General features: G+C 39.9%; 1 protein-coding gene across 1 annotated transcript in view; it reads right to left on the bottom strand.

Moving 5' to 3' along the window:
* Positions 1 to 16180, bottom strand: part of ppp1r14c (protein phosphatase 1, regulatory (inhibitor) subunit 14C) — a 33051-nt gene extending 16871 nt beyond the window's left edge. Inside the window, exon 1 of the mRNA XM_034161966.1 lies at positions 15891 to 16180. Within this exon, the coding sequence (XP_034017857.1) occupies positions 15891 to 16124 (234 nt within the window). The 5' untranslated portion in view covers positions 16125 to 16180. The remainder of the gene's footprint in view (positions 1 to 15890) is intronic.
* Between the last annotated feature and the right edge of the window lie 436 nt (positions 16181 to 16616).

The raw sequence follows: 16616 nt of genomic DNA, 5'->3' as shown, positions 1-16616 counted from the left end.
GCAACCGGGTTATTGCTAATATTCCTGTTATGAAAGGGTTATTGGCTGCATGTAAACGTAGTCAGTTAAATACCGTGGTAAAAGGTCCATTCCAACATGTGAAAAAGTAAAAACTCCACAAGGTATTAGGTCTCACACTCCAACAGTACCCCACAGACTTGGGCCTTCATATGGCATCATATTAGGGCCAAAAGCACTTGCGAAACAAAACATGCATTCGGGATCATATTAGGGCCAAAAGCACTTGCGAAACAAAACATGCATTCGGGTGTATTATATTATCTCAGGCATCTCTGAATCTTAAGCAGAGAACCCCTGACACAAGAACTAAAAAAGCCTAAACTGTATTGGCATTGACTACTTTCAATGATAATTATTTTATTTTTTTTCGTTCAAGGTTCTTGAAATTGGTTTTATTAACAAGTTTCCTGGCTCCTCTCCTGCCTTATGTACATTTGTTTCTATTAACAATCTAAGTGACCAAAAAAAAAAAAAAACAAAAACAAAAAAAAAAAGCCAAAAGCATAATCTACTTGTTGGTGCTAATAATGCAATAACATTTTTTATTTTTTAATGCTGGTTTTAGCTATAGGATCAACACATACAAGCCACAAACAAGTGTGCGCATGCTGAAACCAAGTATGATCTTTCACAAAAAAGAACCAAAACCAGGACTGTAATAAAGCAACCAGGTGTGCAAAAGAGCAGAAAGGAGACAACAACGACTGCGATGCTACACATATATATTGTACCTACAGTATAATGGAAACACTGCACTTATAAATGCCAGCTTGCAGATTCAAAATCACTGTTACTATGTCTAGGGACACCGTTTCCCCAGAATGCAATTTAAGGTGGAAATAATTTAGCTCATCACAGCTGGAACTAAGTGGAATAATTGGGGACAGTGGTGTGACAGCTCATTAATCAAGTAAAAAAAATGAGTATTAAATACTTGGGAAGCACTTCTGCACACTCTCAGTGATGTTAACAAAGTTGACATTGAAAATGAGAATTTTTTTAAATGTAAGCTAGCATGGAGATGTAAGCTAACATTTTGATGGACATTGTGCACCATCAAAACAGTTTGAAACTGGGACACAACATGAAGTGGTTGCAGATGAAAGAAAGAGAGAAAGTGTTCTCATGTGTCAGACTTTTTTTTCTGACGGCAAAATCGCTGCTGGCATTTTCAGTCTGGTTTCTCTGATGAGGTGAAGCTAGGCTAATGTGACCCCATGACTCATCACAAACTGTGCAAACACTCTTTGTAAGGAATGACATGTTATTGTCATTCCACATTCGTTATTTTTATTACTCACAAACTGAACTCGAAAAACTGGTTTTATTAAACAGCCCGGGTTAAGACTATCTGGAAAAAACAAAACAAAAAAACACTCTGATCCATAAGTATTTGGACAGTGCCTCATTTTTATAATTTATTTTTATTTATTTTAATTTTGCAAAATTTTATTTTTATTTTATTTTTCACTTATTTATTTATTTTATTACTCTTATATTTTTGAGGGGTGTGGTTTTGCCCCTGTGCACTGCCATGGTAGAATTGGAGTGACAAAAAAATCAAGTGATATATAAATATTACATTAGCCATTTTGGAATTGCAGACATACATTGTCCCTCCATTTTCAGAGGCCAAAAGTAACTGGACAAACTAAATTCAATGAGTTATAGGCTTCTGCAGTGGCTGTGCTTAGAGAAACCACCAGTCACAGGATTTCAATAGCTCAATATAGATCAAATCTCAGTTCATACCTTATGGTGAACTGTCGCTGAAATTTCACTTCTTTTTAAGTAAAGAAAAGTGGAAAGGTGATAATAAAAAAAAGTAAGTCCCTTTGGCTGCTCCCTTGTTTTCCCTCAACGTTGCCACTGTAGATCCAAGGTGCTGTGCATGTTGATTTGGCACAAGTTTTACACTGGATGCCCTTCCTAACACAACTCCACATTACATGTACAAATGTGGCAAGGATGAGGTTTGAACCAGGACCCTTTCACACTGAAACCAAGTGCAGTAACCACTTGGGGAGGTGATGGTCTAATGGTTAAGGTGTTGGGCTTGAGTCCAGAAGATCATGGGTTCAAATCCCCGCCTGACTGGAAAATCACTAAGGGCCCTTGGGTAAGGCCTTTAATCCCCTATTGCTCCCGGTGTGTAGTGAGCACCTTGGGGTGAATGTGAGGCATAATTGTAAAGCGCTTTGAGAGTCTTATGCAGATGGAAAAGCGCTATATAAATGCAGTCCATGCTGGGAAAAAGAAAAACATCACTAAAGTGTAGGACCCTAAAAGAGAAACTAACACAGCAATGGAATGACTTAAGATGGTGTATGGCCTGTACATTCAACTCTACAGAAATTAAAGTAACAGAGTTAAAGAAAGCTCAAGGGGAGGAAGAAAAAAAATAGTAAGATAAGTATACAGCAAGCAGATGGGATCGAACAGGTAACATGGGTCAAGAAGTAGAATACAAAGCGGGAAGACAGAGAGACTAATGGTTGCTGATTATCTGTGTTTTTCCGACCATGCAAACTGCACTACGTACCCAGATACACACGCCCAACTGACTTTGAAAGTCAAAATAATAATCGCCCTCCCTCTCATGTGTGAATGGTGACGTTGTCGGCGTGTCTGCTTCCGACGGCAACCAGAGAGAATGAGTCAGTGTTTGTACACAGCCAGTCTGTTGAGAATGAAACCAGTGATTAGTCGGATCATCTTAGGATGAGAGGAGACGTCTTAGGAAGACAAGAACGTTGGTGTGTGATGTGTGAAAAGCCACCATCGCTTCCTTTCACCATCATAGAGTCTTTTTATTTGTACATTCGCCTTTTCGATCAGTGTTTGCTCAGTCTGCAGCTGACACAATGGAAAATTTCAGTTTGCATTTAACCATTCGGAAAAGTTTGTGAAGACATGAAAAACACAAGACTGGTTACCTACTTTAAAAATGTATTTTGAATTCTCGAAATAAAATTCATGTCATTTTAATAAGATTTTAAATTATTCTTACATTTGCACTTGCTACTTTGAGACTTTGTCATGCTTTCAATGTGTGTCAGGACTTTAAATGTGTTAATTTACAGGTTACAAAACAAAATATGTAGATTTTGAGATAAGTCAAAATAACTTGTGAAGAAATTGTATTTTCACCAAAGTCATAATCTTACAGAAAGCTGTCAGGGTAGAGAGCTATTGCAATCTGACATTTGACCACAATGACCATGACCTTCATCCAAATGATTGACCTCTGGTTGACCTTGCCTGGGCAATTCTGTAATTCCTCTATTAGTGTGTGCCGCATTTGCTCCAAGTCAGTTTGACACTTGCATTCCTTACCTTTTGCCAAAATAAACACTTCCACTGACATACCAAGTTTGGTAGAAATCAGAAAAAGAACTTGGGAGGAGTAGGCATGACCTTGACCCCAGTGATTGACCTTTGGCAAATTTGACTTTGCTGGGCAATTCTGAAACCCACCTCTATATGGGTGATTCTTTAACTACGGGCACTATTGGCCTTGTAAATGTAATTTCCACCACACCATTGCCTTACAATATAAAGCGCCTTGGGGCAACTGTTTGTTGTGATTTGGCGATATATACAAGGTCTATTAGACAATAAACCGACCCTTTTATTTTTTTTTAAACTATATGGATTTGAATGACGTGCGATTCCACCAATCATGCTTGAACCCTCGTGCGCATGCGTGAGTTTTTTCACGCGTGTCGGTGACGTCATTTCCCTGTGGGCAGGCCTTGAGTGAGATGTGGTCCCGCTGTCTCAGCTGAATTCCTTTGTTTCACACGCTGCTCCAGACAGCGCACATTGCTTTATCAAAATTTTTTCTGGACCTGTGAGGAATATCCGAGTGGATACTATTCGAGAAATTAAGCTGGTTTTCGGTGAAAAGTTTAACGGCTGATGAGAGATTATGGGGTGTTTCTGTCGGTGTAAGGACTTCCCACAGAGCAGGACGTCCTGCAGCGCTTCCAGGCGCCGTCGTCGGCCTGTTTCGACCTGAAAACATCCTAATTTAAGGCTTAATTCACCTTGGATGTCGTGAGAGAACAGAGAAGATTCAGAAGAGGCCGGCATGAGGACTTTATGCGGACATTCCACTGTTTAAGGACATTTTTTAATGAAAGACGTGCGCGCAAATTGACCGAGTCGTTTCCGTGACAACTCGGCGAATCTGTGTGCGCCGTGACAGGAAAAACACCTCCGTGTTGAAAACCATTTGTAAAATTCAGGCGGCTTTTGATGGCTTTCAACAAGTGAGTAACTGAGAAATTGTTTAACAGCTTGGGCATGTTCCAACTTGCCCATTAAGGTTGCCAACGGAGGTGTTTTTCCTGTCGCGACCCCCCGCGGTCGGGTCCGGCCCGACATGCGACTCTGCCCGCACGTTCTTTCATTACAAAATGTCCGTTAACAATGGAATGTCCGAATAAACTCCTCATGCCGACTTCTTCTGAAAGTTCTCTGTTCTCTGACGACTTCCTGGGTCAACAGAGCCTGAAATGTGGAAGTTTTCAACTTGAAATGGCGAGACACTGCCGCCTCGAAGCGCAGATCGCTGTCAGGCACCGTGGGCCGTCCTTACGGCGACACTACCAGACCAAAATCTCTCATCAGCCGTTAAAATTTTACCAAAAACCAGCTGAATTTATCGAATGGTGTCCACTCAGTTGTGCCTTACAGCTTTGAAAAAATTTTGAGCAAACAAAGCAGCAGTCTCTGAGCCATTCCTAAACAATGAAAAATCGACGAGAGGGTGGGCGACTCCTCACTCAAAGACTGCCCACAGGTGAATGACGTAACCGACAGGCATGAAAAAACTCTTGCATGCCCAAGAGGGTTCAAGCATGTCTGATGTAATCACACGTGATTCAAATCCATATGGTTTTTGAAAAAAAAAAAAAAGGTTGGATACTTTTCTAATAGACCTCGTATATGTGCTCTGATGTCACTGTTTATCTCCATAGAAACTACCCAAACAATCTTTCATACAAACTGTTTAAAGGGACGTTACAGTGTTGTATGTTGTATGACATTGAATACCCCAATTATGTTTTGATTATTTTACTGATTTTATTCAGAGATATTTTAAAACATTAGAGAAAACGTTTCTTTACCATTCATTTTTATCACTGAAGATCAAAAGTCTGGGTGTGGAACAAGCACAAAACGGCAATATTTGCATATAATGATGCTGAAAAAAGGTGAAAAAGTCATCATAAACTACTAGAACAAATTTCTTAACACACTTTCATTGTAAAGATAACTATAAAAGTGTGAAATTTTCTGTTTTTCATACAATATGATCAAAGGACATAAGTGCCCGTAGTCTAAGAATCACCCATATATGTGCCACATTTGGTACAAATTGAAGTGAAAACACTTAAAGTTTGTCCTTTGATCCCAATGATTTGGTGATGTTTGGTGGAAATTAGACAGAAGACCCCAGAGTAGAGAACAGACAGACAGAGTTGTATGAACAATAACCCTTATAGTTAATTTGTACAATTAATTATGGGTTTTGAAAATGGAGGAGCTGTCTATTAAAATGACTGTAATTCCTAAATGGTAAATTGAATGTTTTTATTAAACCCCTTGAATTAAAGCTGAAAGTTGAAACTACTCATACATCTTGGCTATTTGAATTTAACTCCATTGTGGTTGGTGCACAGAGCCAAAATTACACAAACAGTGTCACTGTCCAACTACATTATGGATCTGAATGTATTACACTATTTTTGTCAATGAATAACAATGAATGCATTTTCCTAAATCTCTGTCAAACATGTAATGTGTGGATGTTTCACACTCTGAATACTTATTCTTCTTTTAAACTGTCATACCATATTTTCTGGGGTATAAGTCACACCATTTTTTTCTGTATTACCAGCTCTTTAATTTGAAATTTTTGTGCATTGTAGTAGTGTATTTTTATTATTGGTATTTATTCTTTTATTATTGGATGTTATTTTGTTTTTGTGCTTTGATTCCATGGAAATCCCTACATGATTATTATTATTATTATTATTATTATAAATGAACATGTGGTTTGTAATTATTTATGTATGTATTTATTTATTTATTGTTGGTATGTAAGTCTCACTGGAGTATATGTCACAGGACCTCCCAAATAGTAAAAAAACTAAAACTTATTAATTAAATAAAACACACACACACACACACACACACCTTTTGAGATAAATATTAACACCTTTTGTGTTTAGTTTTAACAGCTGGTGGTTAAGTGCAAAAATGCCTACTAATCAACACCTGTGATCGTGTGTGTGTGCGTGTGTGCAAGTGTGTGTACACAGACTGACAATGTGAATATCTGATGAAGTCATATGACAGATAAAAGTCTGAATTTACCAGCCACATACAACAAACACAGCTGGAAGAAGGTTATTCAATATGCAAAATAGAAAACTTCGTATTTCAAAAATGAAAAAGGAATCAATCAGTCAAAATTCAACTGATTACAGAAACCAGTCACATCAATCAGCTCTGAGAGGTGATTAACACATATTAAACCAGACCAAGGCCATAATAAACAATATTCCTGTGCATTTGCATGTGTAAAATTCAACCAGTAGACATAATGTGTTCTTTTGTGTTTGTGCATCAATGAGCCTGGTGTTTATTCCTGGTTTATGAGATCCAGCATATTACTCCCAAAACTATTGAACCCTCCTAATGACTTGGCTTGAATTCCATGTTTACTCCGTCTCAGCTGTCCTATGAGCTTCACGTGATCCTCGGAGGACATCCTTCCCAACAAGAAAGAGATGAAATGTTATTGATGTGGGAAGAGATGGTTAAAGAGAGAGAATAAAGAGGAATGAATGGTCCTTGTTAGTCTCTGTTGATTGGATTGTGGTGCCGAACACAGCAATGAAATGCAGACTCGACCTCCACACGTGCATGTGCACGCACACACTCACACACAAAACCCCCACCCCTCTATCCGTATATTGATCCCCAACAGACAGGCAGAGAGACAGATGAAGAGGATGAGAGGCAAGCCCACACGTCAAATTTTCCCAAACACAATGATGGCAATACAAAATTTTCTTCTCATCATATCTACATTTAGCTATCTATATATAATTTATATGACTATGGCCATCGGACTGTAAAACTCCTCACTCTGGGGAAGGAGGACTAACGGGAAGACAGAGGACAGGAAGGAGAGGAACAGTAGTTGCCAGGAAACCAGTAGCGATCAGTATGTCTGGTATTTATTGATGTTTTGTGTGCTTCTGACCCTGTGTGCTGCTATAGAATGCTGCCGGAACCTCAATTTCCTTGAGGGAGCCTTCCCAAGAGATTAATAATGTTCAGTCTAATCTAATGTAATCTATATGACAATCATAAATTGTTTTTTTTTTTCCACAGCAATAGTGTTTTTGGTCTGGTTTCTCTAAATGATTGCTTGTTAATTTGTCTGTTTTGCACAGCGTTTATAGTAAAGGGAGGGCACCGGCAGGTCTTAGGGTCAAGAAAGAGTTATTGAAATGTTGAAGTGGATCCAAATCCAAACAGATGTTTATGAATGCTATAGTAATAAAGGCCCCTAAATCCTACATACTGTAGCTTTAAATTTTCCTAATAGAAAAAAAATCTTCTAAATGCAGATTGTAATATTTTCAGTGTAATGCACTTGATAGATTTTTTTTCTTAAAGCTGCACAAAATGACCCTACGTGAACACTGTAACATAAAAATATGATATTTTGAAGCCTGTATGCATTTTTTCTGAGTGTATTGTCTCACGCCTGCATTTGTGATTATCCAGGGGATGTTTCATCTATTACATCAGATTGCTCCTTGTGCAAAAGGAGCAAATGTGCTCATCCATTAATGAAAAATGCCCTCCACTACTGACTGCCCCATATCTGCCATAGAACAGTTCAGTATGTCAAAAGCAAGGGGAAAAAAAAAGAATTCAGCTTTTAACCGTAATACGGGCATGCACGTGCTATGCATGAGGCCTGAGGGCAGAGAACTCTACGCCGGCAGTCTGTGCTCACACACATGAATAAGCTTCATTGAGTGAGGCTGAGCCATGAAAATCTAGGCCATTACACTCTCCCCTCATCCTGCAGCAGGCACCCCAACAAACTGCGGTCTGCTCGACTATGACAGAACTGCCACGCGATCCGTTCCTGTCGCACCAAGTAAAGGCATCATCTTCTGCCACAACGATATCCGCTGACTGGGCAGATGCTCTCAGACAGACAGCTCATCATCAACATGCCAACTTGCTGCGCTGCATAATCACCAAAAACGTGACCTCTGTGTTAAACTGCAGGCAAATGAACTCAGTGGGTTATAGAGTGAATTTGTGCAAAGCTTAGTTTTAGGTTTTGATCTATTTTAAAGCAACAATGTGCATAATTTACTGACATCTAGTGGTGATGTTGTAGATTGCATTATGTCATCAACAGCTGTCTTTGCTTTTTTGGTGAGGAGTGGATAAGCACTGGGCTTGAGACCAGAGGATCCTTGATTCAAATCCCTGCAAGACTAGAAAACCACTAATGACCCTGAGAGAATAGATTAGATTAAATAGATAGATTAGGGAGGGAAGACTCCCTACATTGGCCAAGGTCCTTAATCTTCCAGTTGCTCCCAGTGTGCAGTTGAGGGCCTTGAACTCTGGCACTGCTCTATACTCGTAAACCAGCCCTCATGAGATACTGGTGGGTGAATGTGAGGCATCATTGCAAAGCGCTTTCTTCTGATTCAGATGGAAAAGTGCTATATGACCATTTGGTGACTTTGATTCATGCTTCATGTATGACTAACACAATCTCCATGGATAAATCCACCCTAATCTTGCAAAAATTCCCCAATATTAATGAATTTAAGAAATTTGGCTATAATCCTTTGATTCATTAGTCCTTCCTTCGAGAGATTATTGGGAAAATACTGATAAATACCCTTACCAAAAAGTAGTATATGCAAGTATGTTTCAAGTATACTTCTAGTTTACTTTTTATATACTTATCAGTACTATTTTTTGGTAAGGGTATTCTAAGGTCCTTAGAAATGATAGATATTTAATTCAGATGCAGTTCCTAATTGATAAATGCGGTCTTTCTGTTTCCGCACTTTCGTTTGTTTTTTTTTTAAATGAAATTACAGTCATAATATGTTGTATGATTAGCTTGGCGTTAGCATTAGCTGAGCCACCAATGTGAGCAACGGAATTTATAATATGCTTTAAAAAATACATACATGTGAGGGGAGCACCTTAAAGCAGTGATTCACAAAGGATGTAATTGTTCATGTCTTGAAATCTCACTAGCATCACATAACACAATGCTAACATGCTAATGTTAGCATGAAAACTCACTAGCGTCACATAATGCAATGCTAAAGGGTGCTAAAGGGTGTCACATAATGCAATGTCAGTGGGCTAAAGTTAGCATCCAAACTCACTAGCTTCACATGACATGAGGCAAGCAGCAGTTCCTTTCCATTTAAAGCAACAGGAACAGAAACAAGAACTTAAAGGAGATGTTTGATGTTTTGGAAGCCATCTTTTCACTCATGACAAAAATGAATTTAATCTGCATTTTATTGATTTACCACACAAACACTGCCTCTGGCTAACCAGCTAATTAAAATTATTCGATGGGGCAATCAGAAACACTCAGCATAAACCCGTTTTTGTCACCACTGGAAATGTGCAAGTGTCATTACATGTGTCCAAGATCACACACAGGATCCGTGCTGAGGTAAACATGCACATTTTCACGTCACAAAATTCAAGAGTTTTCAAGATGTAAGATTTTCATTGTACAGTTAAACTGTGTTTTTTTTTTGTTGTATATGTGACAATAAACTTCTATTCTATTCTATTCAAGATGATCGATTATAGTTAGCTGCTTACCTTAGCCTGTTAGCTGTAGCTGTAGACTGGCACTGCTGTCCATTGAGGCATTGCAAGTCAAATGCCAATAAGGGACTTGTTCTGTAATGGCCCAGTCAAACGGCAGTGTTTGTGTTCTAAATAAATAAATCATGCTGATTATGAATTCATTTTTGTCCAAGTAAAAAGATGACTCCTAAAACATCTAAAAATAGAGAAGGATCATTTCAGGTATTTCTGGTTACAAAGATGTCTGTGATCTAAATGAGCTTGCTGATACATACTGCTAGGCAGTGCATATTACGCCAATGTCATCAAAAACTGATTCATGCATTTTGAAAAACAATGGAAGAAGTACAACTGAGGGCAAACTAATTTGCATAGGGCCAAACCTGCAACGTATTCTACTGAGTGTTACTGTAATTTTTACATCTGTGTGCAGCAGTGACACGGGTGAGGTTGTTTTTGGACATAAGTGTCTGAGCTGATTTAAACAGGATTTGGTGGAATGAATGAGGGTCAGCCAAGGACAAAGTGATTTGATTTAGGGAAAAATCTGTTACAAATCAAGGTCACAGCCCAAGGTCAAAATTTGGGCCCAATGCTTACATGCATATATAGGGATATTTAGAATGGCTATTTTAAGGATACTAGTGCAGTGCCAGTAGGAAGTTTATATTTCTATAGAAAATTGAGAGCTTAAGTAGATTTCTCATGGATGGACGTATGAGGCTGTGTTTGAAGGCGGGATGTAGAAAGAGGTGTACTTATGTTGTATTATATTATTATTTGAATATAGTATTTCACGTTTTAAAAAAATCAGTTTTATTATCAATTATATGAAAATGAAAGGATTCCTATTAAACAGGTTATTAAAATTAAACATAACATTTAGAATATTTGAAACAGGAAATCAGTGTCCCACCTCCTGAGCACAGTTTATTTAAACTTGAACTCACGGCAAATATAAGATTTTAATCATCTTATGTATTTACTGAAATGTGCAAATAGTGGGAAATTTGCTGGCATTCGCAAATAACAGATTTTAGCTAACGGCCCCTCAGTATTGTCAAGTTAATCTCAATCACAAGGAACACTGACAGCATACCTTTCACAGTAAAGGTACTTGAGGAGATGCTGGCATTAAATGTTTTATTGTCAAACAGTGCAAGGAACATGAACTATCTGATGTTGTTTACCTTTGCTACCAGTAACATCAGCAAGCCACGCTATCTTGGAAGTAACGAATGTTACAATGTTAATCAAACTAATGGTTTTGAAAATAGATTCCCAAAATTTTCATAATAAAGGATGCACATCATTGTGCCATGTGCAACTCATATACAAGGTCTGTTAGAAAAGTATCGGACCTTATTTTTTTTTTGCAAAAATCTGATGGATTTGAATCACGTGTGCTTGCTTGCATGAGCCAAACTTGAACCTTCGTGCGCATGCGGGAATTTTTTCACGCCTGTGGATTGCGCCATTTGCTGGCAAGCAGCCTTTGTGTGAGGTTGTGTGTAGTGCTCTCGTCGGATTTTCATTGCAAGGAAAAAGACGGAACGCCTGGAGCAGCGCTACTGCATCAAATTTTGCCAGAAACTGGGCGACAGCCAGGTGGAAACCATTCGGAAGATTCAGACGGCTTTCGGTGACGATCCTATGGGCATCACACAGATTAAGGAGCGGTACAACCAGTTTAAAGACGTCTGCACAATGCTGGAGAGCGAGCCACGCTCCGGTCGGCCATCAACATGCTGAAATGACCAGATCATTCCAAAATGAACGCTGTGGTGATGCGGGACCGTTGTGTGACTATCTGAGAAATTGCAAAAGAGGTGGACATCAGCACTTTTTCAGCACATTCCACTGTGACAGAAGATTTGGCCATGAAAAGAGTGGCGGTGAAATTTGTGCCGAAGCTGCTGATGGCGGAGCAAAAGCACCTCCGTGTTGAAGTCTCACAGAACATGCTGTGACATGCCCACCTCTTCAACAATTTCTCAGATAGTCACACGACTGAAAAAGATATATGGTAACCTATGGTTACTATTAAACACGAATATGAAGTCGTCACTTGACCTTTGGCGACTTCAGCAGGTCAAACTCAAGGTCATAATTGCCTAACAAATAGTTTGGAGGCAATATGGATTAAAGATGGTGGAAAGATGGTGTGGCTCAAATGCAAACAACTAACTAGTTTGCATGAAACAGTGTCATGTAAGGAGTAGGTGTTACACTCTCAGGGTGCCTGTTCTACTTTTGTACACCCCATGTCATTCTGCATTGACATACTGTGCAAACATTTCCACGTCTCCGTGGCGTTCCGGTATTAGGTTTGCTTATGAAACCGATACAGAGGATGACCTTTGAGCCGAGCAGTCCAGCCAAATCAGCGCGCTGCAAGTCCTGCTCTCGGTCACACACATACACACCTGTGTCTATCTTAGGCCTGGACATGGAGGCGTTAACAGACGTGAAGAGAGCGTGAAACGCTGTTTGCCGTTATATGAGCGAGAGAGTAACGTCCACCTGCTCAAACGCTGCCATCATCTATCTATTTGTGGAGGAGCTGACAGATGTATGGATGAAAGAAAGCCTCAACAATGCACCAAAGTGTCAACTGTCACAATCGTGAAGTACGGCTTTCACTAGCTGCTAAAATTCTGCCAACACGCTGGGCTTATTTGTGCAGGCAGGCAGGGTGATCAGATGGCAAAACGCCATGCTGTCGTGAGAGAAACACTTAACTACAACCCCTGGCAAAAATTATGGAATCACCGGCCTCAGAGGATGTTCATTCAGTTGTTTAATTTTGTAGAAAAAAGCAGATCACAGACATGACACAAAACTAAAGTCATTTTAAATGGCAACTTTCTGGCTTTAAGAAACACTATAAGAAATCAAGAAAAAAAGATTGTGGCAGTCAGTAACGGTTACTTTTTTAGACCAAGCAGAGGGAAAAAAATATGGAATCACTCAATTCTGAGGAAAAAATTATGGAATCACCCTGTAAATTTCATCCCCAGGCGAGATCAGATTTACCAAAGGTCAGTCCTTGGGTTCAAAGATCAACATTACATTTTTTTCAGTCTGACTTGAGCTAAACTTGCCCATGTGAGGGAAAATTAGCAAAAGTCAATGACAAGGTAATTGGGGTCAAAAGTCAAAATATAATTTTTTTGTGAATTCTGATTTGCACCAAATTATGCATATATGTGAAAGTGGGCTCTGGAATTACCCATCAAGGTCAAATTTGCCAAAGGTCAGTTGTTGGACTCAAGATCACTGGGGTCAAAACTTAAAATTGTAGGGGTTCTCCCCCCACTTTGATTTGCACTAAATGTGGCACACATATGGACATGGATTCTAGAATTTCCCAACAAGGTCAAATTTGCCACAATCATTGGGGTTAGTGGGACCAAAGGTCAAAATTTAAGTTTTTCACTCTGATTTGCGCCAGGTTTGGCACAAATATGGAGGTCGGCTCTAGAATTCTGAAATTTTGCTGATTTCTATCACACCTGGCATGTCAATTATGTTTGATCCTGGAATTACTGTTAAGGAATTAATTTAGGCAAAAGTCAAGGAATTTGATTTTTAACCTGATTTGGGCTAAATGTGGCACACACTTACGTGATTCCAGAGCTGCCCAGGCAAGATCATCTATAGGTGAATCATTTACATGATGGTCAATGTCAGTGGTGTCAAATGTCAGATTGTAGTTGCCCTTAATGTTTTCATGACCATGTTAATAGAAAATAAAACATAATTACAGTGAAACAAACAGGACAATTTGTAATACAAGAAAATCTGCCAATCTTCACTTTGATCTGCTGACATCAGAATAATGTAAGTTTTGTCTGATCGTTGACTTATTAATTAATCACGTATTTGCTGCAGCTCTGAATAACACGAGTAAAACATAAGATTGTAATGATACTACAAATAGAAGTAATTCATGCAGCAGTCACAAAGTGCTGTTTGTGGTGGTTTGTTGGTATTTTGCACTAAAAAGGGAAGCACCCTGCTGCGAGTCTCAGGCAAATAAGCTGAAGGTAAATACTGAACAAACTGATAGAGCGCTTGACCTTTGCACTCTGGGTTTCTCCAAACCAGATCAGTCTGCATGCGGTCGTATAATAAGACGTGAAGCGCACTCGCTAACAGGCAGAAAAGAGCTCAGCTGGCTTTGAAATATAAGTCCCGTCCACTTTCCACACTTTTAAATGAGAACCACAGCAGGGATCTTAGGAAATGCGACCACAGCAGTACAAAAAAAAAAAAAACAGCCAATGGATCCTTAAATGTATCTTTTGGGTATCTTTTCCTCAAGGATAAGCAGTCTCAGCTCCATGGGATTGACAGACACAAATGAGACACATGTTGGTAGACATGTAAAAAACCATAGTCCATATATTTGAAAATAGAAAAGCATCATGTTGCACCAGGAAGCAACAGAAATGCTCTAACAGATCACCCTGTGGTGTCAAACTAACGGTGTAAGGGCCAGATATGGGCTGAATGTTAGAACATTATGGCATGCCTTATCACTGATTATTTAAGGTGTCCTAAATGACAATTTACACATTAACATATAGCAGACAACAACTATTTTCCATGTACCTGGTTCCCAACCTAAAGTCTGAGCACCCCTTGAATTGGGGGGGAGCACCAAAGATCACAGAGGATGTCTGAGGTTTTGTCTGCTCTGAGGTTACCAAAAGTGTAAGGTCACCTATTATATAAAGTCATAATAACACATTTACTTGACAATCAAAACTAATTAAAAAGATAATTTTCTTTGGATGAACCAAAGAGAGAAGGGGAAAATGTAGCATGTCAATCCCCCTACATACACACACACGCACACACACACAAATGGATTGAATCACTTCATCCTTTTGGTGAGGGAGGGGTGTGCACGGGGTGGAGGGGCTCAGTCTTTCTCGTGTACAAAGTGAGCCCTCCAAAGAAAGGCAGCTGGGAATCCCTAAATGGAAAATTTAGTTATTGGGAAAAGATTGTTTAAACTCATAATTTTCGGGTGCTCAAACATACTCCTGGATCCCTCGGCTTGAATTGCGCTCAACGTGGGTTTGTTCACTGTATGCTCGGCACAACTTGGTATCCAGTTTTCACACTGTGCACGGAGTTACCCCAAGCAACGGTTCACCGGGCAATAATTCGAGTTCTTAGCAGTGGAGCAATTCTGTAACTGGGGACTTTAAATAAGAGAATTGTAGATATTAATTGCCAACATTTTAAAATGAGGAAGGACTAGCATTGAGTGCATGATAGATCCCCTTTAATAGAACATGAGGTAAATGCACAATTGTGTGTATCCATGCATGCTGCCATTTCTAGGCCCTCCTCCTGATGCTTGGTAGCAGACATCCTGCATGTGGCGTGTGTTCGTGGAGACCCTCTAGTTGTGAAGAAGGGGCTCAAAGCCACGCGATTGGTCGATAAGGATGAGAGCATCCTTAACCCACTGCCCTTCTTTCCTCTCCTCTCCATCCCTCTTCTCATTTGGTTCTTGCAGCCAAAAAAAAAAAAAAAAAAAAAAAAGGCATAATAAAATAAATCATAAATTAGACGCGGGGGGGGGGGGGGATTCCAAAACATAATGTCAGCTCATTTTATAGAATACAGGGTGCTAAATGGCAAAGCAACGGCTGGGCGCCTTCATTTATTTTCGATGCGTAAAAGGCGCAGCCGTGCGGTTTCTCTCGTCGTCGGTCATAAATCAGACAGCTTTTGTGACGCCTGGGGGTTCCGGATGTCCTCGCATCAGTCAGCACAGGACAAAGGGACTCTTCACTGTGCACGCTCACGCTGTTCACACGCATTTTTTTTGCAATGACAGACCAGCCGCCTGTATTGTCCTTGTGGTGTCGAGCGCGCGTGACAATTTGTATTGGGAAAAAAAAAAAAAAAAAAAAAAAAAAAAAAAAATCAAGATCCGTGCTCACCTCGCAGTCATACAACTCGCTGAGCTGCTCGATGATCCACTCCTCCAGCACGAGTCTTTTCCGCAGCTCTTTCCTGTCGTACTTCACCGTCACTTTGCCCTGCTTCTTCTGGACCGGGTCGTCCCCGGTGATGGGGCCGGAGCCCGCGCAGCCCACCCCGGGCGCAGCCTGGAAGAAGACGCGGCTGCCAGCGGTGGGCAGCGGGGCGCTCGTCTCGGTGCTGGCGGCCGACATTGTGCGATTTGTGAATGGGTGTGCGTGTGCGCGCTGCGCGTCGGACTGGAGAAATGTGCCGAGCCTTTTAACAGCTGCTATTTAAAGCGCAGCGCTGGAGACAGGCGCGGAGGAGGAGCGCACACTGAAATAAATTAATTAATAAAAAAAAAAAAAAAAAAAAAAACCTTTAATACTGTTCCTATGCTGAATGATGTGCCATGTTACACGATTTCTAACTGAACTACTTTAAATTAGTGTAATTTAATTGATATATTGGCATGTGAAACTTGCAGCAGGAGGGCTGCATATGGCCCTCAATTTAATCAATCTGGCCATCAGATATATAATTTTTCTAAGCTTATTTTATAATTTTCGCTGCAATCAAAGCAGGTGGGCTCCCAATACAGGTGCCAGTAAAAAAAAAAAATGTGCATATCCCAATTTGAATTTGATTTCATATTCTGAACAGAATATGCAAATCCGTTTTGGTCCAGAGATGCGCATTTCCAA

This window comes from Thalassophryne amazonica, chromosome 21 (assembly GCF_902500255.1).
Source record: "Thalassophryne amazonica chromosome 21, fThaAma1.1, whole genome shotgun sequence".
Taxonomy (NCBI): domain Eukaryota; kingdom Metazoa; phylum Chordata; class Actinopteri; order Batrachoidiformes; family Batrachoididae; genus Thalassophryne; species Thalassophryne amazonica.
The sequence above is the reverse complement of the archived record's forward strand: the minus strand, read 5'-3'. Positions and strand labels throughout refer to the sequence as shown.